The sequence below is a fragment of the Anopheles gambiae genome, chromosome 3 (genome assembly GCF_943734735.2).
Source record: "Anopheles gambiae chromosome 3, idAnoGambNW_F1_1, whole genome shotgun sequence".
NCBI lineage: Eukaryota > Metazoa > Arthropoda > Insecta > Diptera > Culicidae > Anopheles > Anopheles gambiae.
In genome coordinates, this window is record NC_064602.1 from 32,790,631 (window position 1) to 32,818,539 (window position 27,909).

The window sequence follows — 27,909 nt, forward strand, 5'->3', positions numbered from 1 at the left end:
TTCAATCTCTCTTTATTCCCTAGAAACTGCTTCCAATGTTCCAATGTTCCATCTCCAGCAACTTGTCAACGTCAGTTGCCGTTTTGTTTGCTAGTGTCATTGGCTCTGACATCGATAAACGGTCAGTATGAATGGCTTTCTGCGTGGAAAGAGCTTCCCCAAATGAGAAGTAAACGTGTGGCAAAACAGTTCTTCAAATTGAGACCACTCCCTCATTTCTCTTGAAGAGCACGCGTCCCATCACCGTCTCTGGTTCGTAATGAAAAAGCAAACGTGTAATTACTATGGTTTGTGTTCTTCTGGCGCTTGATGCGTTCATGGTTGAACCATTTTCATCATAATCATCATCAGCACTAATCGAATGGAAACAACGAGTCGTCCCTTCGCTTCAGGGACGCTTAGACGCAGCACCCGAACAGAACGGCGTTCTGTTAAACACCGTTTTGAACATCAACCAGCTGGCCAGAAAGCATGTTTTCTGCAAGCGTTTTGCTACATTTGCTAGCAAAAACGACAACCCTTTCCCAACGAACCAATGTCACTGTTCGACGGGACAGAGTTTTGCTCTCTTAAGGAGAGGGACTAGTTGAACGATTGAAAATTGAATTCTTATATCCCATTTCACCGCTCCCAAACTCCACGCAGTGTGCGCTACAACATCGCTTGAAGCAACCACTTTTACGGTGCATCACTTTTCGCCAAGTGCCATTGCGCGTTCAGCGAAACGATAGAGTTATGATTATTATTCATCGGATGATTCAATATCGTACGGGCAGCATGAGAAACTCCTCCGTCATCCCCCGGACTGTTGCTGGATTAGTTTCAGCGCTAGTTTTCTGAAGCACACACTCTCTTGCCCCGAGCTCGCTATTCTTATTTGCTTAGGGATAATATTATTTTCCATTACGAGCAACGACCGACGGCGGGACTAATGTTGAAAAACAGTTTCACCCAGCATGGAGAAGAGATGAAAGCACAGCCAACTCCACTGGCGGAGAAGTAGCAAAGACGTTAGGAACAGACGGTTAGGTGGAAGAATTGAAACTGTACACTTCGCTTGATTGCGTTCGCTTGTGCGACGCTTATTTGCTTTCTCAAGAGAGTAAAAAAGAAAAGGATCCTTCTTTCGCATGACTTTTCATCTGTTGGGAGCGGCGAAAGAATGAACCCAGAGCACGGCTTTGTTTAACAGAGTTTGTTGAGCTACGTTTGTCTTACAGAGAGCATACTTTTGGGCGGTTTTAGCTTGAAGCTTGGTTAAAAACGCCTTACAGTATGCAAGCCTTAGTGCAAAACGTTCTTCTCATTCCAATATTGACAGCTTGTTTAGATTTTACATCTCTTCTCTTTGTCTCCTGGGTCTTTCCCTTGTTGTGATGTCAAAAAAAGAAGACACTTGCACATCACGCTTATTGCATTAAAGCATCGTCTACTGTCTCCTGTATTGTGACATCTGGTATGCAATGAAGCAAATCCTTGTCAGCCGAATTTGATGAATTACTTCTAAGCCAACTACCACAAAAGCAAACTCAAAAAAAGGACAAATCCTCCCCATCATGAGACTAGTCGTGATTCCCTTTAACGGCTCTTTGTGTGCACGGTAGCACAACCCGGCCCCTAAGCTGCCCCAGGATTCCACCGTAGGATTAAGCGATTTGCCCCAGCAGAACACACAGAAGCTGACGCCGAAATTGCCTACACCTTGAAAATCCTGTAACTCCCTGCCGCCCAGTGACAAACTTCATCAAATTAGCTTTTATCATTCCTTCTGCATTCTGCTCGCAATTTTCATCGTATACTAGAAATGGGAAGAGTCAGAGTAAACGAATGTATGAGTTTTTTTTTACATTTCTCCTCCCAAGGGAGGAGGGGGCATGGAATTCGTACCATGCTGCAACTCCCGGGCGGCTGCGAGTGAAATTCTTCAAAGGAAATGGAAATGCCAATGGGAAAATGCCATCCAGGCGAAACGTTGGCGCGCGCAGGTGTTGTGCAATGTGCGCTGTGCGTCTGGGCCGTCTGCCCTAATGAACTGAGATGCCGCTAGCTCGATTAAATGCCGGTTTTTTTTTTTTCTTCTTGGGAGCTATTTTCGGGAGACTTCACCGTGAAGATAACAGTGTTCTTTGCGTGTCAAATTTTTCTCCCCTCAAACCTAGTAACCCGGCCCATTGCTTCTGGTATCTTTGCGCCGCGGCTTGTTGCTTTTCAAAGAAACGGGAGTTCCGCCCGTAAACGATCCAGCAGAGCAGAGTAATTTGGTGAAAAATTGAATGTAATCTCCCAGAAGACACACCAACGATGAAGAACTGTAAACGCTGCAAAAAATGTTGAGTTTTTTGCTTCTTTTTCTGTCTTCCGTTGGCAATGCCTATGCCTGCTAGACGCAGACGGCTGTTTGTTGGGATGTTTAATCAGATTTTCCACCAAACAGGGAAGACAGTGGCCGTGGGCGAACGAATGCTTCCCGGCACCTCAAAGACGCTTACCGCTGGCATAAATCTAGAGTAAATATGATTGATTAGACGATTTTTTCCAGAAAATACTTTTATCTTCCCCACCCGTAAAGCAGTTGTGGAGCGCCATATTTAACGACACTTTCATCGTTTCTCGGGTACCAGGGGGAGGAAAACGTTGATGATGGAAAGGATTTTTATTAACTTTGTGCGTGCACATTTAGTTAACGGTGGCTTTGCTCATTAGGTTAAAATAAATTTTCCGGTCTTTTTTTGACATTTTAAGGCCGCAGACTCTGTTTGCCAAATGATGCTAATGTATTCCGAAACATTACTATTGCAACACTGCTTTACACCCCAACTAAAGCGTTTGCTAGACAAAATCTCCCATACATTACCCTTCAAAACTAGGGCAAAATGTAAAGGAAAACAAAAACCTGTCATAATACAAAACACTCTAATCGTTTGCAGTTGACTATTTGACATCAAGGCGTACATCTTCACAGCATATGCGCTGGCAGAAGGAAGATCACCAAGCCAGCCAAGAACTACCAATGTGCCGTGTTGTGTTATTTTTGGTCGTTATCACAACATCCCCAAAACACCGTACACCGCCACGATGCGCGTTTGAAATGGAGAACCTAAATAGAAAATCCGGGACGTAGAATTGCGTCTCTCCTATCTCTCGCCGCTTGTGCTGCTGGTGGTGGTGATGGTGGTGGCAGTGTCATTAACGTGGTCACGTTTGGACGACGATGCAATCGGGGAACTCCCTCCGTTTGAGGGGAGAATACGATCACGCTAAACACCCGGACCATATGCGCCACTCGGGGCCCCGGTCAATTAATCAGTCCCCGCGTTGCGTTGCGTGCGTGCGTGCGGGTTGAATTCCAAACACCAGTAGCCGATGAGCCGCTGCGTACGCCTTTCGGTTGCGACAAAACTGTGGCTCATGCGTCGACCATTTGTACCATCCACAGTGTACCAATTAATCATAGCCAAGCTAAGCCAGCAGGTTTGACTGTGACTTCTGAGGGCTGGGCGCGCTGCTCGACACCCAAGCGACACTGATAAGCCACCGGGAAACCATCCAAATCGGGACAGGAACGCTACTGGAACGCTCTGGCCGTGGACCTGCCCCGAAGATTGATCGTTTTCGCAAACAGGGTCAAAATTAATTGGTTCGATCTTATCAGCCGTGGTGTGCCGGTGTATCAAGTTAACAAGTTTATGTCTGGTTTTGGGAGGTTTTCGTTTTTCGCTTCCCCCTCCGAGAGCACTTTATCTCGCCTTGACCGCTGTCCAGCGTTATTCAGCCCCGCGTTTGATGAGGATCCGTTGAAACTGTAAAATTATCACGTCCAAACATTTGACAAACAACGAACCAAAACACCACCAAATCTCAGCGCTTGAGATGGCTGGCAGGCTCGACGGGTTGGTTGTTGGAGTTTGCTTGGTGCTGATCGTTCGCGCTGAGGATGCTTCCATTTTTGGGTAAACAAGGACTTGTACAAGTTGCGTGCGGTGACTCCAAAAGCCCAAGACAACGCAAGAACACGTTTTTGCAGTCTTTCAGTTTGCCTGGCCTGCCAGCGGTCGGCATTTTATGTCTAATGTGTTTGAGACTTTCTGATCACCGCCTTATTTGTTTCAATTTAAACGCTCATTTGCAAAGTCTTGCCAAATTATCTGCCACTCACCTGAATCTCCAGACGACTTACTGCGCTAGAGTTGGACCCCCAAAACATCTCAACTTTATCGATTGATCGTCTCCAACTGATAACGCATCAGCAAGACAGTTTCTTTAGTTGGGAACCACCGTACAACATCACGTGCCTTTTGGACACATGTAGGTTAAGGCTCTATATCCAAAACAGGGACCATAAACAATGTTTTCTCCTGTTGTGGCCTGTTTTTTTGGTCTTTCCTAAGCGGATTGAGCAACTCATTCATTTCGAAAACCCGATTCAACGTGGGCGATTGATTGTGCAGTCGTGTTGCCACATTGCTCCAGAAGACATTGTTGTCGTTAGATGAAACGAAGAGAATCTGCACGATCCCCTCCACTTTTTGGCGTCACGGTGACATTCGATTGCATTCGGAAGACAAACAACTGCAAGCTTTATTTATAGCGCCGTAGTAGCCAACACACCGCGGAATCAATTTTAAATGACTGCGACTCCCTAACTTATTGGTTTGCTGAAGATTGGTGGCGCATGGGGGGCGTGTAGCGATTATATGTAATTTTCCTGCCCTCTTTTGCTCTCCTCTCTCTCTGTAGTCCGACAAGAGTCGGTTGGATCGTTGTAAGCGTAGAAGCTCCAAGCGCGTAAATTGATAAATGTTAATCCTCTTAGCTTTGGAGCTGCAATTATCGGTTCTCCGGTCTAGGCTAAGCGGGGGGATTCGCCTGCTGAAGCTGCACCTTCAAGACAGCGTCCCCCTGCATGCGGTGCATGTTTGCCATGTCTGGCATCGCGCAAAGTCTTACCCATTAAATGGCGATATTAATTAACGCCTCGATCCCGCTGTTCATCGTCTTCGCGTGGAAGCTGGTGGGCCCAGCCCGCTGTGTGGTTGTGAACGCCCGAGACCCACCAACCCCCAGTATCCTGCTTCGCGAAAGCTTCTAGTGTTTGAAACGCTGGCTAGACTGGGTGTGAGACGGTGCAGTTGGATGGAAATTAATTAAGCCCTACGATAAAACTGAATCATCTAGTTCCGGGCGAGGTGGGGAGGTAGCCTGGTAGTTGGAGTATTAATCTTGAGTTCGATTTGTGTTCCCGAGCGCCACACTGAACGGCGAAGCGGGTACGGAAGGCTATGGAGGAGAGTGTTACAAAGTTGCATTAAATGATACTATCTGCTCACTGGTACAGGTTCTTCGTTGATGGAGGCTTTTTTATGATTTCAACGTTAGTTGTAGGAAATGGTTATTCAAATTTTGATTGGATTTTTTGTGCATAAATAAGGCTCGGCTTTACACTGTGTATCAACGCTTGCCACAAAACACGCCTGCCAGTAAACCGTGAACCGTGATGTTCCGTGCGTGACTCCGTTCGCTCACGAAACACGTGTTACAGCATTCTCTATCTCCCAAAATTAAAAAAAAATCGCACTCACACAAAACAGCCAAGTGAACAAATCCTTTTCACGTCGAAGTGATTGCCACGGAAGCATTAAAGCATTACATCGTACGATGTGCTGTGTACGCCTGTTCTATGCCGTTCGACGACAGTGAGCTGATCCGACAACAATAATCTCACGGGCACGGTTGCCAGACCAGACACAATGCCGGCACAAGTGCTCTACTAGATACCCGCGTGTTGTTCAGTGATCAGTGGAGGAAGTGGGGGAAAGCTTGCTTTCTTGTGCATTTTCCCCAGCCGGCATAGCAGGATGGGAAACTCGTCGTCATCGTCACGCAACGAAAAAGGACGAAAGTGTCGCAGCTTACCGAACTCACCGGATGTACGAAGGTAAATCGTTTACAGTGTTCAGCGCTTTTTTTCTCAACCCCTTCTTTGCTGTTGTCTAAAACGTTAGTTACCGAGAGATGGTGTTTTTGCCTTGCCCAGCGCATGATTGACACAAAAGACAATATTCTCAACACCCGATGGAATACTGGCTGTGCTTATCAGCATGCTTTTAAGAAAGAATGTTCCGTGCCAAAGAAGTGCATCCATGCGATGAAGAGTTTTTCTTCCATAAAAGACTTCAAGAATATCGTTAAAAGTATGGTACGGTAGTGCACATTGCATACTTTAAGGCGTGTTTGGGTGAGAATTTCAGTATAAACCCGCTTTTTTATTGACAGTTTTCTCTATTTACCATATTAATATCTCGTCATGTGTTTATTTCTTATTGTATGCCTTGTCGTCTGGGTCGTGCTTCATGCACTTGCAGCTCAAACAATACCGTCTCCGGTGAACGTCCCCAACGAGTATGATGCTGAAACGAATGTGCATTATTCAGCAGAGCACTCTGAGCTAAGCGGAAGGAAATAAATTTCATAAATTTGCATAAACTACACTCCTCCAACCTGCAACCGAAAGCGGTTTCACGTACTGCAATAGTTATGAATATTCTCTTACCTCCTCTAAAACATCCACTCAGACGTGATTATGTTGGGAGATGTTATAGGAAAACGATACGCTTATAATTTCCCCCCAACGATACGTGTGCTACTAGATCACGCCATTTTTCGCCATTCCGGCTTTCTTTTGCGCGCGGGTACTCGACCTTACTCCCAAGTGTTGGATCTCACGTTTCTATCTAAACACTTTGCCGATGAGTGGATGATGCCGATTGATGGCTTTTCCTATTTGTCCTACGTTGTCTCAAATCACCACACATTAACACCGTGGTTCAGTGCTCTTCGCGCGGTTGCCGGCATGGTCCGGCAAACGTTTTCGCACTTGCTGTTAATGTTTGCCACCTCAGACTAAAGCCTTCAAAGCCTATACTACACACCGACACTCAACTCGTGGCGATCGATTTCAGCTTGAAACCGAATCCTTCCTACTGACGATTGTATTGCACCACCCTCAGGTGCACAGTCTGCAGTTCCATCTGTCTGGAGGACCCTCCTTCGGTTCGGTTTCAGCTCCATTCAAAGCGACTGTTATTACCACCTTACCTTCGAAGTCAGCTCAATGACCCTGCAATGCAAGTATGCTCTCCACCCACCGAACGATCACGCTGGCTGCAATTACGGGCTAATTTCATCAGACAACAAAACAAACGCTCGCCACCACCACCATTCCAGAAGATGATGGCAAAATGGTAATGAGCGAGAGGTCGCCGTGTCGCCTACAACGGCCCAATGAATCACGACGCAAATCAAATCAGCTCCAGCGGGGAATGGTACTCGCGACGCCACCCAACTCCAAAAGGGCACCAACCCGTTTTGGTTGTCACTTGTTTCCTCCGGGACAAGTTGCCACCATCCCCGTCTTCACACCCAATTGCAAAGAAGGGGAGGTACGCTAATGAGTGCATTGTTCCACTCCAATCTACCATCGAGGTTCTTTGGTGTAGTGTGATTCTGTGTGAAGTTTCTACCTGATGTCGCGCAATCGGTGCAATTAAGCGACATTTTTAAGCTCACAAGTAGATGACTCTCCGTGACCCTTCCAATAGTTTTGTGTCCCGTTTTGGAGCTACCTTCTGGTGGATTTCCGCGCTCAATAAATTAGCCCATAATTGTCGGGTTCCATTGGCGTATCAGATGACGAGCGGTCGAGATTGTATAAGTGTACGCCCTCGGTTTTGGGGGGTTTTCAAAAAATTTGGCGTTCCAAACACACAGCCCCAACGGTAAATCGGGGACCGACTTTTGGCACCTGCCCACCCGAAACACCGTGGGCAAAATATGGCATTAATTCACGCAAACGGAGACGCCTCCAAACGGTGTTGGCTTCTTTATGGTCACTGCGGGTTTTGTACGGGTTGTATCATCAGCAATACCATAGTGGAAAGTGTTTTTTAAGGTGGGCGCCCCAAACCAAAGGTGTCGAATATCCAGACTTTTACATTTTTCGTTTCACTATTTTGCATTCCGTTTCCAATCTCAGTTAAGGCGTGGGACTTTATCCTCCCTACATGAGAATAACGAAAGGCATACAAGTTTTTAATTAACTCCGAACGCACGACCTCTTCCAGTGTGACCTCGCTCAATGTTATTGTGGTTCTTGTAATGTTCTTGTGATTGAAGCAGATGATGGGGTACTGTGGGTACAAGTTTTTCCTATTTGTCATCCATTAAAATTCAATTTATTCATTACCGTTATTAATGATCAATCTACTTGCATGCGCGGTCCCCATCACATCATCTTTCACACGTCCCATTAGCTGTCTCATACAATTTAGTGTCTACACCCTAACTCCACAACCAACTAGGAATAAAATATAGGAAGAAATGTGGTGTAAGAAATAGAACGTTCCACTCCCGACAACTTCCGAACGAGTCACGACCAGCTGACTGTCACAAACCCCGTACCAGACCCTTTATGGAGTTTCGGGTACGGCTAAAATTAGCCTTCCCAAACGCTACGACGACGGGCGCGCGCATGGTGCGGTTGCGGCTTCTCCCGATTGAATAATAATATCGTTCTTTGTGCATGGCCCCCACTGCTGGTGGGGCGGTAATGGTCGCAGAAGATGATGCATCCTTTCGTGCTGAATCATACCGTGTGCTTAGGTTTTGCTGTTTGCGTTGCAAGAGAAAAATAAAGCATCCATGCAATGCTGCCAGGGTGCATTTTCATGTGTCAACTACAGTTTCCAGCAGCAGTACTGGGGGAAAAAAACGATTGGATGAATCAGCTGCAAGATTGACATATTTTTTGGACGATCATCATGTTTTGATGGTGATGGAAGTGTGCTACGTGCTTTGTGTAGAGTTGAATAAATGACCCTGATGGTGGTTAGATTGGAATGTTTTGTTCACGCTGTTGATGTACGAAGCATTGCAGATATTATTATCTCACTAATGGTGTGGTAGATATTGTTCCACATTCTCACCAAGCTCTTCACTAAGAAGAGAAACAGTGTGAGAAAGTTTCGGCATGCTTCTCTTCATTTCCATGATCGATAAATCTTTGCTTCCAACTATTCCTATAATTCTAAGAACTTCAAAAAAGATACAGCACCTAGCTGCGACATAAATTACAATCATTGCTTTATGAGTTTCGAGAGCTCCAGCTCGTTCCAGCGCGAACCTGAATGTTCCATTCGTCCCCAAATACACCGACGGTCGAACACTATTAACTACGCTTCCGCTATCGCCCATCAAAAAAAGACAGTTGTCGACCGCCGTTTATTGCTATTGGCCACAACCAAATCCACTTCTCAAACTGTCATCAGAAATAGAAATAGGCAAACGGGCGATGCGTTACGATCCGATCATCGTCACCATCACCATCATCATCATCGATTTACGACCGACAACGTTTGTAGGGGCAGTTTCGGAGAGACTCGCCCCGAGGTCCAACCAAGACGTCAACGACCGGTTATGTCGTACCGTGCCATGCTTCTAACGCTCGCGACCGGACCGGATGGCCAAACGTTCGCCGACAATTCTGCCGAAAAAGCCCGTAAAAATAACTTCTCCCGTCCGCGGTTCTCCAGTGCGCCCTACCTATATCGAAGTCGGTCGTAAGGAGACACGCGGACGATTGCGAGTGGTAGCCTAAGGCATTGGGTCAAAAGTGCTTCGGTTGCTCTCCGTAGTTGATGGATCTTTTGGAATGGGGGAGTTTGGAGCAGCGGGAAGCCTCCGGCAAATGATCGATCCGGCGTGTAACAAGCGCGTTCTGAGGCCGGTTTCGTATTTGCCCGTTTTTGAATGCCGTTGTTTGCTTCTCCTTTCCATTTCCTTCGCCTCCTTTCCGCCAGGCGTCGTTTGGTTGGGTCAAAGTGCGCGATAATAATTGCAACTAGAAAGTTTGCCAAACTTTATCAAAAAAGCACGGGAATTTATTCGAGCACGGCTCCGTATTGTATTGTGGCAATTAGTTCCATCTCAATGTTTCAATGTGCTAAGAGGGGGTGAAGAAAAAAAACACAACTTCTAATCCATTTCGATATATTTGGAATCACACTTTGCTATCCCGTTGGCCGCGTAAACGCAACTCAATTTAAAACAGATGCTGTTTTGCGTCCAAAAAACAAAACGAAGGAAGGGAGCAAAAAAAAGTTATGCTTTGCCCTTCCCTCACGCGTTCACAATCAAAACTTTATTCGATCAATAGCAGCAGAAGCGAAAACGGAAAAGAAACCGCGGGGAAGAGCAAGTTTTTGAATTTGTGCTGCCAATTTTTCATATGATCTTTGAACTTCTGACGCTCGCCGTCGTTGAGTGGGAAATTCGGCTTGGAGTAGTCGGCAAGACGCATTTCAGTTTTGGTTTGGTGCCTCATGCATTGGGGAATGATATATTTGAACGCTTGGGGGGACCTTTTGGGACGACTTTGAACTCGAAACTGGCAGCATCTTGAGAGCATCGTATCATATTTTCAAAGTTTTTCAAGTGGAGAAAACCAAACCGTCTAAAATTGCTGATTCGCCTGGAAAAAGACTTTAAATTATGAACGGGGATATCGTTTTACTTACACATCACCCCGCATGACGGTGTGATTACCCTTCTCAACGGCAGATTGATCAAGTCATCAAATGCATCCCCTTCGTGCCAATGAGACTGAATGACATGAGCCTGTCAGACAATGTGCCTGCTCTATGCCCACACGGACGACATTCGCTCATAATCATACCGTTGGCTGTAATTAACTCGATGAGCGAGGGAGTCTCTAAGCCCCAACGTTTCGTGCACAGCAATCCCCTTAAAGCGCAAGAATCGCAAGAAGTCATCATGTCTCGCGAAGTTTGCACGAGAGGCAATAAATATTGGAAAACTGCACACACGATACTCATAAAAACGGAGCATTAATAAGCCGTACCCAGCGGATTTTGCAGCCTGCAGGCTTCTTTTTTTTTCTTGCTGCACATCGAATGCACCACGAATACCGCGACGGTTTTGCGTAGGTGTCGGGGCACGGCTCGGTTGTACCTTAATGAAGTCTCCCTTGTACCTAAAGGTGGCACGCTCTGTGGAGTCATCCGGCGATGGAATAAAACTCGGGATGGCATGTCTGGGTGTGTAGTTTTTTTTTCTCTTCTGCTGTATCTCGCTGTCGGGCTCATAATCTCCCGCCCAAGGTTTTTATTCAGGTGGGCCGTGATACATCGAGTGACTTCTTGCAGGCCGTTTCTTCTGGTTTCGCTGGTACCATTCCCACATGCTCTCTGCTGCAGCGAAGATGTTCGAGTTCGATCAATCAACTTGAAAGGGGGATAAGGGGCGCTACTAAACCGTTTCGATCGTGTACCGGTAGCGCTTGGCAACTGGAGCTTCAACCTGGTTCCCGGGAAGGCTATAAAAAAGAGTTCACCAAGCGTCCCTGAAGAATGAGGAACTGAAGATCATCTCGCCACTCCAAACACACACAGAGCCAGCGAGCGTAGGCGATCTCATATACACACAGTTATTAATGACAATGCATTAACGGACTATTTCCATCTCGGAAATGGATTTTGAGTGTGTCAGAGACCTTTAGGATGGCCGCTTTGGGGCTTACTTCGAGCTGGAACCGGAGCAACCGTGGGCTAAGGTGCGCGCGCGTCCCAAAGCCATCCAAACGAGTGTGACAAACAAAAGTCGAGTAAGTCACGATCAAAGCCCGCAAATAAGTCGCCTAAACGATGCCGATCGCAGCAAAAAGCTGAAAAGACCACAACATATTTCATACCCAATGCGGAACGGGGCTTTTCAAGCCGTTTACTTCGGTCACATGGTGACGTTGTACATTTTAAAGATTTATGTCCAAGCGGGCATTAGGTTTTTTTTTTGGACGATGGTTATTAAAGCAAATGGAACACATCTTTGTGAAAACTTGTTGGCACGATAACTGGATCGGAACGAATTGCCAGTTTCGGGGAGAGGCGACCATTCCCGACACGTGCTCGTCTTCGCTGTTGAGTGTGACTTTCTTTCTGCCGCCTCGCAATAGATCATTTGGAATGGAGAGGAGCATTTAAACGCCACACAAACATGGGACGCCAACAAACAATCGCTGGCGCTCTAAAGCCACGGTGGGTTTTATGATAATTAACGCCCTTTTTAGATACCAAATGAGTAACATCAAAGAGTGGGGGAAAAGGAATGTCTCTTTTTGCTTTTTTCTCTCTCTCTCTCTCTTTCTCTATGAACCTTCAAAAATTAGAATGTGAAGATGAGGTTTTCATGCTGACAGCTTCGGATGCTTTTGAGGGGTTGAGGGTTTTTTTACGACTTACACACAAATCAAACCGTAGCGTACGCCCTCTTGTGCTGTCTCTCTTTAAAACGCACAGTTTGACAGAGCACAGCCGCATCGGCTCTGATCAGCTTTTACTACCAAACAGAAATAAATTATGCAATCACTCAATCGTTCGCTCAAACGATGCACTAACTGTCGGCTGCGGGAAACCCGTACCCAAACACACACGTACACCGGCCCTGCGTGATGGAGAAATGCTCAACCTTTAACCTCCTTTTTGCAAAGTGGTTCTTGGACCGGTTCGTTCTATGTGCGTCTCGCGTGTGTCGATGGGTGGAATTGGATTTTACCTTCGCCGAGGCTGGACCAAATGCGCCACCACCGATGCACCTTTCCTAAATAGGTAATATCCACTTTTCGCAGGCCGCTTTCGATGGTTTGTCCGGCCGGTTCTTGAAATGGTTGTCGCAAATGAATTGCTACAGTGCACGACAAAACGTGCGTTTAGTGCGGAGTTTGTTCAACACAAGATTGTTGATTGTGGTTCGTTAGTGGAGATGCAAATACTGCATAGAGTGTACTGTACGCTACTGTAGCTGTTGAAAAATTCATCGAGACGGAAATCGAGAAACGTACGATCGTAAAACAGAAAATTGTATTTTTATGTTCTTGTGATCGTTTAGATGCCATATTTTGTATGCAAAAGACGCGTTGATACAAATAAACTGTAGAGATATTCTGGAATTATAAACAAACATGTAAGATTTAAGGAATCATTGCCAATTCTATTAAACTATAGAAGAATGAGCCTTTTCTCTGACTTGGATCATTGTGAAAAGTTCGTTTCACGTTTGTTCTATTTTTTATATAATTTTGAGATATCGATTCCAACGTAAGCCTCTTCCACTTAAATGTAGGACAACAATCCTTCTTAACTTCCTAATCATTGTCACACCAACGTTAACAAGGAAAAGAAACCGCCCCGGTAAACCTTAACTAACAACGTATTCTACGTCATTCTTCTCTCAAACTCTAATCCTAAGCCCAGGAGAAAAAAAAGATTAGCATCAATTATGAGACGAGTTCAACATTCCAACGAGTGTGACCTCCTCTCGCAACGGCACAACCACGGTGCGTTCTAAAGCCGGGTTGCCTTAATTAACGAGCCAAACAGCACATCCATCCAGCGGGCAGCGAAGACATCGATCTGCTTTGCTCCGTCCCGACACACTGCGCCGTTGACCCAATTAGCACCGGCTACTAATCACCCCGGGCACATACACACACACTCTTCAACTCGCCGGTTAAGTTAAATCGATTCAAAGATCGATCCATCGATCAGCGGACGTACGCAAAGCGATCGCCATCCCCGGCTCCTCGTGGCTGTCAAACGGATCGATTGATTTTTAAAAAGACGTGACATTTTTGTTCCTCCCCAGCTCCGCGGCACGAGAGCATCGATCTAATTGTGTGTCTGTGTGTGTTTTGATGGCTTGGGTTCATTTTCTCTCAACGCCTTCGTCTTGGCCGGCTGGAAGTCGCGCGAAAATGTGTCAGCTTGCTAGAAGAGCTAGTGAGTAGGACTGTAGAATCCCAAGAACGAGAAAGAATGAATCGAAGGCAAAACTCACAACAAAGTTTTATTTTAAGCCGCTGCTACAGAGCTCGTCTCCACTTGCAGAACCATTCGATGTGTTCTTTTCGCTCTTACGTTCTTTCTGGTGGTTGTTTGTGCAGCTTGGTACCGTGTGTGTACCATTGGGCGTTGTTTAGATGTGGGCAGCAAACAGTTGCCAGAATTTTAGGCAGATTTTCTTGTCGTCTTGCAGTTGTCCCGAAGTGTACTCAAAGCTGCTCCGTGGTGGAAGCAAAGTTTGTTTTATCAACTGCTTTGTTTAGGTCCAAAAATGGAGTATTCTGAAGAGAAGCTGCTGGATTATTTCCACCTTGGATTTGTGTTTGAGCTCTGACATCGAGATTCGTTCCGCATGATGTCTAGAAACATGTTCAACAAACAGCTGCTGTAGAGTCGTCCGCTCGATTGTGGAACGACGATCGCCCCGAAGGCGATCTTCAGCGTCCCATCTTGAAATCATTCACAAGTCTGCATAGTCTACAGGCCGTGACCGTTGCAGATCTTTTACTTTTTTTCTACTCTACTTCTTTATGGAACCACATTCACCTCTTTCGTTCTGCAATTTCACACACCTCGGTTGCGGAAACGTAATTAAATACATCATCGCTTCGCTCTCGTATGAAAAGACCCACCAGAGGATGTCCAGAATCAACTGCACAGGACTGGGAGAGAGAGAGAAAGCATCCCGTAAGGGGATGACATTCTGCAACGAATCGCTGTGACTGTACGCAAAGCAAAATTGCGTTGACTTCCTGTTGCAAAGTAAATTGATATGAAAGATCTTGTGCACTGTCTTGTGTTACAGTGGTTGCCAACATTTTCAAACAGCTCTTCAACTCTCCCTTCCTACCCAGTGATGATGATGCAACCTAAAAATAAAAAGCATAAAATATTGAACCCAAAGTGCCTTACATGCGGACACACAAGGTGTACACAAACGAAAGAGGTTAGTACATTGAATGCTTAACTTCTTCTTCGAGCTGAAGGTTGAATACTTCTTTCCGTGAAGTTGATCGGGTCTGCAAACCGCATAAGAGACTGTGATGCTCGTAAAAGTGTACCGCACCGAGCGTTTCGCTAGTTTTCTTTCGGTTTTAGATGTTTTTTACCAGCCACTAACTTCTATTACGACCAGCGCTGCACGTTCAAGTAGGCCCGTGTTGTACGTAATTTTGCATCGCCACGTTCGGGAAAGCGATCTCTGAGTAATGCAGAGAAGGGTTATGTAGTCCAACGTACTTCGTACGTCCGGACAAATTGGTCCGTTCAGAGAGTGGAAAAGCCTCACTAAGAAGCATATGCAAAACCCAGGTGAAACGTCTTGCATTATCCACAGCGCTCCCTGTGTCATGTGTCAACCGCAAGAGACCGTTCCTGTGGGCCCATGCCACCTGATAATCTTCCTGGATGAATCGTGGTCAGTGAAAGTTGTTGGTTTGCTTTCTTCAAAGACCTCAGTGTTTACGCTTTCATCATGCAAACTTTCCACGCAAAACCTCTGTCCAAAGCTTTCAAGAACAAACTCCATCACTGTAGCGTTCTACAAATCACACTGGCACAGGAGCAATGTGTGAAGAGCAGGTTCCGGTTATCAATAATAATGGTGCCGTTTCCGTCCGTTTGTCCGTACTAATAATCCAGCTTGGGAGGTGAAGCTGACCATCCTAGTTTGTGGAGGTGCTGGTGGTACTCATAAATAATTTATTGCGCTCAGGCAGTAGTAGTAGTAGTAGGTACCGTTCGGCACTAATTGCCACGGTGTGATTCGCTTCGGTTCAGTCGAAACGCGGTTTCAACGCGGCTGTGTCAATGAACTTCAGCTGTTTGAAGTTCGCGGGCGGGTCCTCTAGATGAGGTGAGGCTCTTTATTTTTGCTTTACTGATTGTTTCGCTGTTCGCTGAACTCTATCGCCAGTTTGGGGTCAGCTTAACGGCTGTCCAGCTGTGCAATCGGATGTTCTTGGAACGTGGGGTAAGGTCTCGAATGGGTAAACAGTTGACAGTTCAGCGGGTGCAGTCGTGTTGTGACTGCGGGTACTAGCGAGCCTGCTGGTTTATAGATGTGCAACAGCTGTCTGGGTTTTGTCCATCTCGTGTTGCCACTGTGCTTCATATTCTGGTAACACTAGAAGCCTCCAATACTCGGGATGATTTAAAGCGGCCTGGAGAGCATGGTAAGCAGTGGCTGTGGCCCGTAACGCCCACCAACCGAACCTGAAAACCCGTTCCCTGATCTCGTTTCCACCACGATTGGAGGCGAATAGCAAGAGGAGAAGATGCGTGCCGGTCAGAAAGGGGCGGGAGGACTCATTTAATATTCTACCATCGCACACGCAAAACACACCAGCCACCAGCACACGTCTGCTGCAACGCCATGCAATCACCAATGCAGCTAGAACTGGACCAACCTGGTGCTTCGGGGGGGAGTGGAGGACCAGAATTAGCAATCACTGCACCACACTTGGACCGCTTTTCTCAGACAGAAAAACCCCGGTAGCAAAACATTCACCACGACATGTCGTCGCCTGACAGAGCATTGGGAGCAAAAAACACACCACACTCTCCTCGGATCCCGTTAATGGGTCAAATTTATCACACCTTTTTCACGCCGCTACGGTTCCCTGGGCAACGGGAAGTCACCCAAAGACTTTGGAGAAAGATTAAGCTTCCATCATACCGGCGAAGGGATGGGCTGCTGCTTCTTCATCGCTAACGCCAACGAAACGGCATATCGGAGGTCCAATCTGCCGAGGGTTGAATCTAATTTAATTATGCAAATGTGCTTCGGTTGATGCTGCCGTTGCTTCTGTCGATCGTAACGATGATGATGATGCTAATGATAGGAGGCTCTTCTTGAGTAGGCATCCGTACGAGCGTATGCCACTGCATCGAAGGTCGCCCGTTTCGTGTTTGGGTCACTTGCGTTTGTGTACTGAAAACGGGGAACCGCCCGACCGTGCTACGACCGTCAACGGCCTCCTCCTACATAATCGAGCACGCATTTGCATAAACTCTGTCCCATTTCATTTTCCGATATCAATTTGTTTCCCGAACGGTTTGATAGTTTCAGCAGCTTCAAACTTTCCCCGTTCCTTCCCGTGGAAGTTTGGTCACTTTGCACCACCATTCCACAAAGGATGATTGACTTTTGGGGACAACAAACAAACTTTACAGCGTCTCATCAACCTCTGAAACACCTTTTACTTATGGTTCCTTCTTCTTCTTCTCTCTTTGCAGACAACTTCCGGTACCGTACGCGAAGGCAGGCGTTAATGGCGGCACAGCGATACCGCTGCCGGCGACCGTGCTGGTCACGCGGCGATGTCCACCGGACAAAGTGCGCCCGCTGCCACCGACACCGAACCAGCAGACGGGTAAGTGGAGCCAAGGCCTTCCGACGATGTGACTGCGAGTGGTGAGAGAAGATAATCGATGGTGGACAACAATGCCGTTGTGTCTTTGCAAACCTTGAACACTTCTTTGAAAACTTTGATGATGATGATGACTTCTAACACACACAGCAGCAGCTTCTTACAGAAATAGAATACGAGAACGAGCTTGGTCTGTTAATTAGTTTTTCAACCCCGCGTCGTGTGCAAATCTATTTGCATACCCATATTTCCCTGGCTTTGTGCCTGCTCTGTGTATGCTAGTTATGATAGAGCATAGCCTTCATTTGCTAATACATCTGCAGTAGGCTTCAAGGACGGGACAAATAGCATACAAAGCCCACAAATGGCAATTAAAATGAAATTCGATTAAAATTCATCGTTTATCTGAATGCACGCCCGACTCGTTGGTTACAGGATAAAAACAGCACCACAGCCCACACGGACAGTGGTCCGGACGCTGCACTGAAGAAGCAGGGGTTTTGTGAAATAAAAGTCTCACCAAAGTCCAATTAGAACGTAACTGCATCCGTACGAGCTCATACAGCATGTTTAATCTCCTATAAATTAATTATAAACAAGTTCCTCCGACTGCCTCCGTACGAAACGCAAGCGCACGTCCAGCAGAGGGCGAGCTGCAGCATGTTAGGAGTTCCAGCTCGTAGGTCAGCATTGATGCGCTTTGGGAGCTCCACATGGTAGCTAGTTATACTGCAAGATAAACTTTATCCCACTGCTACTACTGTAGTCCAGTACCGGCCTGGAGTTATCTCCTATTTTAAACTTTGGCAAACTGATCCTTCTCAAAAGGCTAGTGGTGTTGGAGAGAGGTTTTAGAGGTCTGACGTACCTCGGCACAGTATCGGCAGGCAGCTTCGAAACATCAAGCTAAATAATAAATTATCCAGCCAGAGCTCTCGAATTCCGAGCCGGGACGGAAGGAATCCTTTCGGAAATGTTCGGTGAAGTATCATCATCTCCATGTCTCGCCAATGTTTGCAGTGCTCCTGCGGGACTCATAGTAACGGAATCGAAAACACTCGTCCTCGAAAAGGTTCATGGTTCATGGAGAGTTAATGCTACATTCGATGCTGGATGATGCTCTACCGTTTTTAACTACACCACCATTTTGGCTCCTGTAGTATGCGAACCATTTCTCATTATTTGTAGATTTTAAATTCATGTCCCCGGCGCTACCATCTTCTCGTCGCATCTCACCACATCGATGTCACATTACCATACCTACACACACACACCAGATAAGCTTACGGCGCGAACAAAATGGTGCTGCTTTAGCTGGAATTAAAAATTCATCCTTCTCCTTCTCACACAGGATTACATGGCGGGCTGCAGAAGCATACGCTCGGTGCGGGTGGCATCGGCAACAGCACACCCTCCGATGGCAATAGCTGCCCTGGGAGCCCGCAGCACCACAACGGCACCGCGATAATCACACAAATCCCGAAGGGAAACAATAGGTAAGCAATCCGTGCAAACACAGTTCTGACCGCGCGACGGCGAACTAAACAACAACTGCCAGAGCCACCCGTCCGCCACGGGATAAGTGGATGGCACCATATTTGCAACAAAAAAGGGAATGATACCGTCCCAGACCAAGTGATAAAGAGAGAACTGTTTTACCAACCGACCGTTGTACCGGTTGGCTTTGTTTTACGGTCACTTCTCGCGGGTACTGCTGACGAAATTCTGTGGTTTGGGGTGCAAAGTTTCGCTAAACGGCTTAAAGAAAAGGTGTGTTTCCCAGGTGATGGTTTTATTTAAAAAAGGGGGATAACGGATCTGTTTACCGTCCCATTATTAGAAAAGTTGCTTAAAATATCGCTAACAACACAAAAAAAAAACAAAAACCTTTCAAATTTTTATACAAAAACGCCTAAAGGTATGCACGCTGCATTACAGCAGCACCTTGTTACGGCTTTGCTAGCTCTGTTTTAATGAGAACATCACCTGGGTCTTCCCCTTTTTAAGGCGAATAGTTTCGCGGTACCCACAATGACGAGTCGCTTCGTGCGGAAACTGCTCGGGGACTTTTCTGAATAGAAGAATGGCTCCTTTCATAAGAATGGAGGAATGTACGGCACAATAAAGAATCCGAGCGGCGCTAGTTTGCCCATTGACAAGCGTACATTAACCTCCTAATCACTCTTAAGAGGATTTGCCCGCGATAGTTGGTGCAGACGAGACGGTTTTCAATTATTCATCCGCTTTTCGCTGCTTAAACGTCTCCTTAGCTTCGTCCACCTTATACAATTACCATGGGCGGGACAATTTTCTGCTTTATTTTATTGGCATTTAAAAGCAAACGTGACATATCACGCGACATGAGAGTCTGTCTTTTTCCCTTGCAACCGTTGTAATCGTTTTCGAAACAAATTGTATTATAAAGTGTAAAAAAAAACAACCCCAACAATAAAATCCCCATCTATTCCTCCCAATCTCCCATCTCACCCTCCGATATTTCTGTTAACAAAAAAGTGACACGCACCAATTTATTCACCCATGCTATCGTCCTGCCCATCGAACGCCCAAATATGGAACAGGCTCGAACATGGGGAACTTTGGCATCTGCGCGAAACGCACAGCAGGATACGCCAGCTCGGACATGAACAAGAATTAACACTTACTTGTGCCGTAAATCATACAACAAAAACAACAACAACAGTCACACTCACAAGAGAAGTTAAAACCGAAGAAGTTTTCGATACCGGAGTCTCCGATTTTGGTGTGTATGTGCAAATAAATCAAAAGTCAAATTCGAAGGACGTGCGTGAAAGTGGTCGTGCAGTTTCGTTCGGTATTACGCACCAAATGCTGTCAATTACGCTCTGTCGAGAAGGCTCCCGAGATTTGTGCCTCCCTTTCTAAGGTGCCAACGGTGGAGGGAGATCTACAAGAATGCCAAAAGGGATGAGAAGAGTACAAATTCTGGGCGTTTTTTTGTGTGTGTTGCCTTATAACATGTTTGAGGTTATTGTTTTGGTGTGTTTGCACTCTGGTTTCCGTTTTGTACAAAACGATCTGGAGGAACAAGCCCTTTCCATCGCTCCATGCATGGAAGAATGTCATTGGCATTCGATTTGGATTTTATTTACGATTTAAAGCGCCAAACAGCGCGTTCAATTTTGTTATCGCTTAACGTAGGCATCTGCATGATTCACGCTGATTTTATTCTCTTTTTCTGCTTCATCAACAGCCTACGTCTTCCGCAGGCGACGAACTGTAAGATCCCGGCCAGCCCGTACTCCGGCTCGAGCACGCTGCAGCACCATCATCAGCACCACAACAACAACAACAACAACACCATCACGCTGATACCGAACGGTAACGTGACCAACATTCCCGCCACCAACAACCCCTCGGCCCAGAAGCACTCCATGCTGGACAAGTTCAAGCTGTTCAACAGCAAGGAAAAGCAGGACCGGGCCGCCCAAAAGTCACAAATCTCGAAGCGTACCAGCTCGAGCAGTGGCTTCTCGTCGGCCCGCAGCGAACGGAGCGATTCGAGCCTCAGCCTGGACAATGGACACCACCAGGGAAGTGTGCAGCCATCGTCCGCCATCCCGGGCGCAAAGATCAAAGAATCGGGCCTGAAGAAGCTTGAAGGGGGTGTAAAATCGCCATCGCCCGCTCCCGGCAGCACCAAGCCCTCCTCCAACACCACCGCCAAGCTCATCTCGTCAAAATCGAGCTCGAAAGACGGCAGCAGCGCCAAAGCGGCGGCCAAGGCAGCGGCGGCGGCCGAAAAGCAACGCCATCGGGACGCACCGCCGCTGGAGCAGTCGCCGCCCCAAACGCACATTCCGCTCGCACCGCAGAAGGCGCAGAAAATTCCGATGGCGACAACCGTAACGACGACCTCGCTGGCGACGGGTGCGTCGGCGATGGCCAAACCGTCGCCGGACCCGTCGTCCTCCTCTTCCCGTCTTAAGCTAGCCGCCGTGGGCGGCAGTCGCAAGCTGGACGCGAAATCGGAAAGTAAAACAAGTTTGCAGCTGATCGGTGCACCGAAACCGACGCCAATGGTGCCTCCGCAGCAGCAGCAGCAGCAGCAGGCTCAACAGATGCAACAGCCAGCAGTAGGCACCGGCATCCCGAAACCGATGGCTGCAATCAAGGGTACGAGCAAGCCGTCGTCCCAGCCGCCAAGCGTTGTCACCGGCAAGGAGGAGCTGACGGTGTGCAAGCCGCAACAGGTGCCAAACAACAACAACGCCAACGGTGGTGCGATCAGTCTCAGTGGCAACAACAACACCATGATGGGGCAGCTTCTCCAGCAACAGCAGCAGCAGCAGCAGCAGCAGCAACAGCTGCTCACGAATGGCGCTAGCAACGGGCTGTCCGATAGTATGCACTCGAACTCCACGCAGGGCGCTTCGATCGGTCAACACTCGACCAACTCGAGCGAAACGTCCAGTGTGGTTGCTTACCGGCCCAGTTCCGAGTCGGGCTCGGAGCAGCTTCTTCAGTCGCCTCAGAAGCTACATCCAGCAAACGGGGTGGCTGCTGCTGGTCCGCTCGTCTTCAACGGCCAGCCGGATGTGAACCTAAACAGCAACGGTACGGCTAGCCCCGGACACGTCTTCCACAATGGTAATCTGCACCACAACAGCAGCAGCAGCAGCAACAACAACAACCACAGCTCCAACACTGCCAACAACAACAACAACCTCAACAAGTTCCACACCGTGCCAGCGAAGCTGCTAAACACAAGCGCCGCAGGTCTTCAATCTCCCGGCGGCCATCAGACGACGATCTACGAGCAGGAGGAGAAGCAGATCACGGTGCTGCCGATGCGGCCACTGCTCCGTGGGTACAACAGCCACGTGACGTTGCCGACGCGCGGTACCCGCGGTCATCATTCGCATCATCCGCACCATCACCACCACCAACAGCAGCTGATGGCGGCTGACTACTGTGAGGACTTTGCCGGTGGCGGCTACTGTAGCGACGGTGACGCACTGCGCAAGGTGCCGGCCCGCTACTCGGACAACATGGACAACGGCTACCTTTCGGAGGGTGGTGGCGGCGGTGGTGGCAGTGTCAGCATGCTGACAAGTGCAGGCCGGCAGCAGCACGCCTCCTACATCAGCTCGCTGCGTGCCCGTACGCAGCTTCCGACGACCATCGAAGAACGGTGAGTAATGCGGGCGCGGATAGGGTCATGTCGCTGCATCAAGTTGTCGGATTAGGCACCAATTGCCCCCCCAAAAAATGTGTGTGCTTGTGTGCGTGTGGAAAGATTATGGGTTGGACAGCGGGACTTTATCCGCCGAACATGCCGTTGACAGGCGAGGCATTGCTTCCTTCCCCGATTCTGTTCTTCGGTTCGGTGACGGGTCAGATTAATGGTGAATTCTTCGGATGTGTGATGAGATTGTTCCATCGCTTTCCAGCTATTACTCTCGCACGCCCTATTTGCTCGTCCTAATCACGTACTGCACCGGGCGCAAAGATATGTGTGAGCTGGAGATATGTGTGTGTGTGTGTGTGTTTGTGTCTAAAAACCCGGGTCCATTTCCCGAGCAAATCCCGAAATAATTGAACCTCCGCTCCGGGGTGTTTCGTAATGTGATCCCAAAACTTGACAAGTGTGGGGGATGGGGAAGATCTCCAACCACAATCCTCCAAACGAACCTTTTCCCCTGTGCATGGAGCTATATTGTGTAAGTGTGTGTGTATATATATGCGAGTTTAATGTGGTTTAATTTTCTCATCGCCTCACACTCGAGGAACCGTGTTTTGGGCGATCCTGAAACCGGAGGGAGCCAGTTTTAGTGGCAATTAAAAGACGGAGCGCGGTTGGAGCATTCAGGCTGCCCCAAATTTTCCGCAGCCCGTTGGGAGAAGGGAGTGAGAGAGAGAAAGATAGGGAGACTTTGAGTGTTATTCTCCTTACGAGTAATTAATTTACTTGCACATTGAAATAATCTAATCGGCACAACCGTGAACAACCACCGTGAATAACCGCTCGGGACTCTCAGCAAATGGTGTGTCCGTATGAAAGACGACGAACGCCTCAAAGCGTGCGTTGCCGTCGGTATCGATCCGCTCGGGGGAAAAACCGCCCGGGACGAGCCTGACGCATAGAAAATGCGTCCTGCTTCACACGGTGACCCCTTCACGGAGGGGTCCGCCGTTTTTTCGGGCTTAACCAACCTTAACGGGCAATAGCTGGGATAGCGCAACTCCCTTTTATGTTTTATTTAATTCTTCAAACACTAAAACACACCACAGCCTCTCGCTGTAGTCGTCTCGCTCACCCAAAAGGCGCTCCTGGTGCTACCACACCAGTCTAGTCGCATAACTCATAATTATGCTTTCTATTCAGTGGATTGCAGGGGAGGAACGAGAGAGAGAGCGAGGTAGTAGTGGGAGAGATTATTATAAATAGGGGGAAATACTTCACCCAAAACTGTTTGGTTGGCAGGGACTATCATGAATAAAATAAGGTTTTAGCGACACAATCATCCTTCGATGGTTTGGTTAGCGAACGGCGTGTGTGTTTGTGTGTCGGCGATGAGTAAGAAGGTTCCATTGTTACGAGCTCAAATACAATCGAACCGAATCATGCATCCTTCCTGCTTTCGAAACGAGGAAGGATGCGAACGCCATACTCCTGAATCGACACAGCTCCGACAACCAAAATGAGGACATCGGTCACACACACACGCATAAAAGAGTGGAGATGGAAATTAAATTACTCTTCTGTAATGATGCAATATTGTTGCACTTCTTGTGGTGCGCGCGTGTACTTGGTGTAGTATGGGTTTTGGGATTTACCACCAAGCTAAGCCATATTTTTAGATGAGTTGACCTTCCTGTGTGCCGTCTCCGTTGGAGATACTCCAACTATGATGTACCGGCCAGTACTGCTGCGCTAGAGCTCCTGATATAAATATCGTTTGCCCCCGTTGCATCCTGCGGAAGAGCATCCTGTGAGCAGGCAGGTGATGGCACTTTTTCAATGGTTGAAGCGTAGAAAGTGCTGGAAGTGTATCGGTGGGTTTCTTCCTTGTTAAAAAGGGGTGAAATAAAAGGTTACGTTGATAGATATATGTGCACGGTGTAAATGGCATGGCAGGAAATTTAATAATGCCTGAATAAAAAAAAACAGCGAAGCGCAACATGGCTAAACAAAAATAAAACGGAAACCAAAAGAGTAGAAGAATAGTGGGGAGTTTCGGGAAGAATACAAAATTTACCCTAAGATGACGAAGAAGCAAAGAAACGGGATGTTTATTGGATTTTTTGTTTGTGAGCATCACAACCACTGACAGCCTGTTGTGAAGAATTCGTTACGGGGTTGTTTTTTTGCTTTGAGGGATTCCTGATATGAAGAATTACATTCCATGGAAAATGCAAACATTGGCAATACGGGAAGGAAGAATAAGAAAGATTGTATTAGAAAAAAAATAAAAACATACGACAATTAATAGGTGACAGCTGTCAATTTGTAAGGTTTCCCTCAGTTTTTATTGATTCTTGATCTGTTGTCAAGGAAGTTGCCTATTTAGAGCTCGTTACGGTTTCTGGAGCTTCTAATCGCTCTTTAATTTATCGATAGTCTATTCCTTTTTTCATTGTGTGAGTCCAAGTTTCCTAGATGAGATAACTCGGAAGATTTCGTTGGAGAATTCCTTGCGCGATATTAGTAAAATAATTATGATTAGAACAAAGAGTGATTAGCCCCTAAAACGGAAAGCCCATTCACTTATGCAAATGAGTTAAATGCTTTCTTCGTCTTATTCATTTCATCTCAATTTAAACTTTAATAGCCTCCTACAGCCCCCGTTCTACAGGACCATCGCGGTAAAGAATTAAAATACCGTTTAGTAGAAAGGATCATCTTCTAAACATGCCTAGTAGCCTTGCAAAGTGATTGGCAACTGATGAAGCAGTTAGCAACAATCATCATCACCATTGCTTATCACAGAGTCAAATTAATTGAAATCATTTTCCATCCATTAAGCTGTTGTAGCTCTTTTAAGAACCACTTCTCTCGAGTGAATATAATTCGTTCTCTTCTGCCCAACGCTTGGAGCAACAAATAAACAAACTTTTTCCACTATCGTTCCGTTTTATCTCGCCAGCCATCTCAGCCAAAGATACACGCTTCTCTGTTTGTCTCGAAATCAGTGTCTGGCTGGCTGTAGGTGCTAAATTTCCCTTCTACGATAAATACGTCCACCCAACAGGTGGTCTTTGTTTTGTTGCTATTCTGTCCATGTCTCAAACTCTCTCTCTCTCTCTCTCTACATAGTATTCATTTTTTGTTGTGCTTTCCTCAGTCTGGCATATCGGTGCTGATAACTAGAATGCAACTACACCGGATCCGGAAATTACGATAGCGAGACAAAGTTTTTCCCTTTTATTTCCCGCTGTCGGATGCTGCCCGCCACGACACAACGCACACTGGCCGGGCGATATAGTTTATCAAAGCGATTGAAAAACTTTCCTTCTGCAAAGAAGCATTATTCCGTAGGGGGGATGGGTTGTATGGTGACATTATTCACACCCTGGTCGTGACAGAATATCCTTCGTAAAGGGAAAATTTTCGGTCCACTAGAGAAGAGGAGACGAAACAGCAAAATAGCTTGAAAATGTCGCATTGACAATGTGTGCGCTGCGTGCGATGCAGGAAGTGAAAACGATGAGAGCAGAGGGACAAAAAACACATCCTTTCAGAATATTATTCACCCGTCAGCGTAGATCGAACGACAAAGCATGCATTTTTATGCTCTGTTTAAAGCGTGCCAACTGGAGAATGCAGTCAAAAATGGGTGGAATGTTTCCCATTCCTCGACGCTCAGGAACGATAGCTATAAGCAGCTCGATTGCAAGCAAAATAGTATTGCAAAACGGTTAAAGTTATAATATTATTCATAGAAAATAGCCACCCGAACGGTTGTCGTGTCTAGATGCAGCGAGTGAATTGCAACGTATAAATCGATACCACCGGAATATTTCCGGAATTTATCGATCTCGCTGAGACGCTTGACTGTCTGGGAAGTTTGATGGATTTTTGGGTTTTAATGCACAACATAACACTAACGCGGCTCTATTCAATGTGAAGCTTTTCCCCCTGCCTGACTACTACTATGTTGCGTAAATTACACAAGGGAAACTCTTCGAAGCAGTTGTTTTCCGCGCAGGCCGCTTCCCTAAAGAGCGTTATTAGCACCAACCACTGCACGGTAGGCCGTTATATGAATCACTTCCCTGTATCGTACGGTACAAACTACCCTCCCAAGGATTCGCTTCATCCTTTCACCGTTAAAGGGACGCGATTTTCCTCACGCACACGGCACTCGCAACTCGCGCGCTGCTTCCCTCGTGCCATTTTTCGGGGTGTAAACTCAGCGTGAAGAAATCCATTTGGGCTATCCGCACGTGTACACATTCGCGAAACGTTAGGATGACCCCAGCACCAGAGGCCAAAAGTCCTTCGTTCCTTCCCTTCTTGTTTCTTTTCGGCAGGTAGCACCCATCACCGTGGGCACATTAAGCTATTGTTTGTCTGTCGAACCGTTTAATGTACGCAAGCACACAATGGGGAATTCGGGCTCCGGTCGCACATTTCATATTTGGGTGCTTTTGTTTAACAGGATCTCACAGACTCACAGTGAGCCTAAACCCGGTCTCGGGGACAAATTTGCACCCCCGGTGCTTGTTGGAAGCGAAACAGGAGGAAGAAACTGTTTGCAATCACTTCATATCACACCAATATGGGACCGCGTGTGCGCACACACACAGGGGCTTGAGTTTGTTGCCATTCCCGGGAGGGATTTGATATGGTTGTAAATCATTTTCCGATTTGTTTGTTTCGTGCGTTGTGTCTCCTCGCCGTTGGAGTTGGAAGATCCATTAGTAAGCTTCCTTTTAACCGATGCCCATTATCTTTAACGAGTACTGCCGAGATAAGGTAGTAGTCGCTCCCGAGGGGCTTATTGAATTAGGTAGACCGTGTCGCATCGGTGATTTGGATCAAGTAATCAAGGGAATATGATGTGCGGTAGTCATAATTTATCTCCTGTGTTTCTGTTCCGCTGTCTGGACTTGCTAATAAGGCGAATGAATATGGCCTTCAAGAGATGCTTACAAACCATAAAGCTTATTGATATGTTCTTTTTTTTTACTTGTTATCTATGAAGAAAACAAAGAAATATATAAAATATCAGCTCACGAAAATTTGAATTTTCAAACCGATTTCAAAGTTTCTCAAAAGCTCCACCGTCCATTCCAAAACCCGAACCAATCGTGCAGTATTCGAGCAGTTGTTGCAGCTGCTCGAATGAACATCGAGCATAAAGCTCACAGTTCTGCACGATGAACTTTCGAGCAGACATCACATGGTTTGTGTCTTGACTATAGCTCGATTATTTTATCGAGCAAAAAACTTCACCAACAGGAAAAATGATCAAATTTTCGTTTTCATAGTAAATCTTCGAGTTGATATTAAACCAAAAGGTAACAATTTAATTGTAGATGCAGGTCACATTTTTTCTGAGTTTTGAAATTATGTTTGCGTGAAACGAACCTACCGAGACACCTCGTGATATCCTTAGCACAAGCCGTACCCGGAAAGGAAA

General features: G+C 46.8%; 1 protein-coding gene across 13 annotated transcripts in view; it reads left to right on the top strand.

The window, feature by feature from the left end:
• LOC1271327 (protein sickie) overlaps positions 1 to 27,909 on the top strand; it is a 279,487-nt gene that overhangs the window by 160,591 nt on the left and 90,987 nt on the right. For 7 of the 13 annotated variants that reach the window (XM_061659110.1, XM_061659104.1, XM_061659105.1 and 4 more), the window contains 3 exons: positions 17,148 to 17,284; positions 18,633 to 18,777; positions 20,514 to 22,454. In XM_061659110.1, coding sequence (XP_061515094.1) covers positions 17,148 to 17,284; positions 18,633 to 18,777; positions 20,514 to 22,454 — 2,223 coding nt within the window. Of the gene's footprint in view, positions 1 to 5,428; positions 5,936 to 17,147; positions 17,285 to 18,632; positions 18,778 to 20,513; positions 22,455 to 27,909 lie in introns of all 13 variants that reach the window. The other 6 variants (XM_061659113.1, XM_061659115.1, XM_061659112.1 and 3 more) reach the window with 2 other exon arrangements.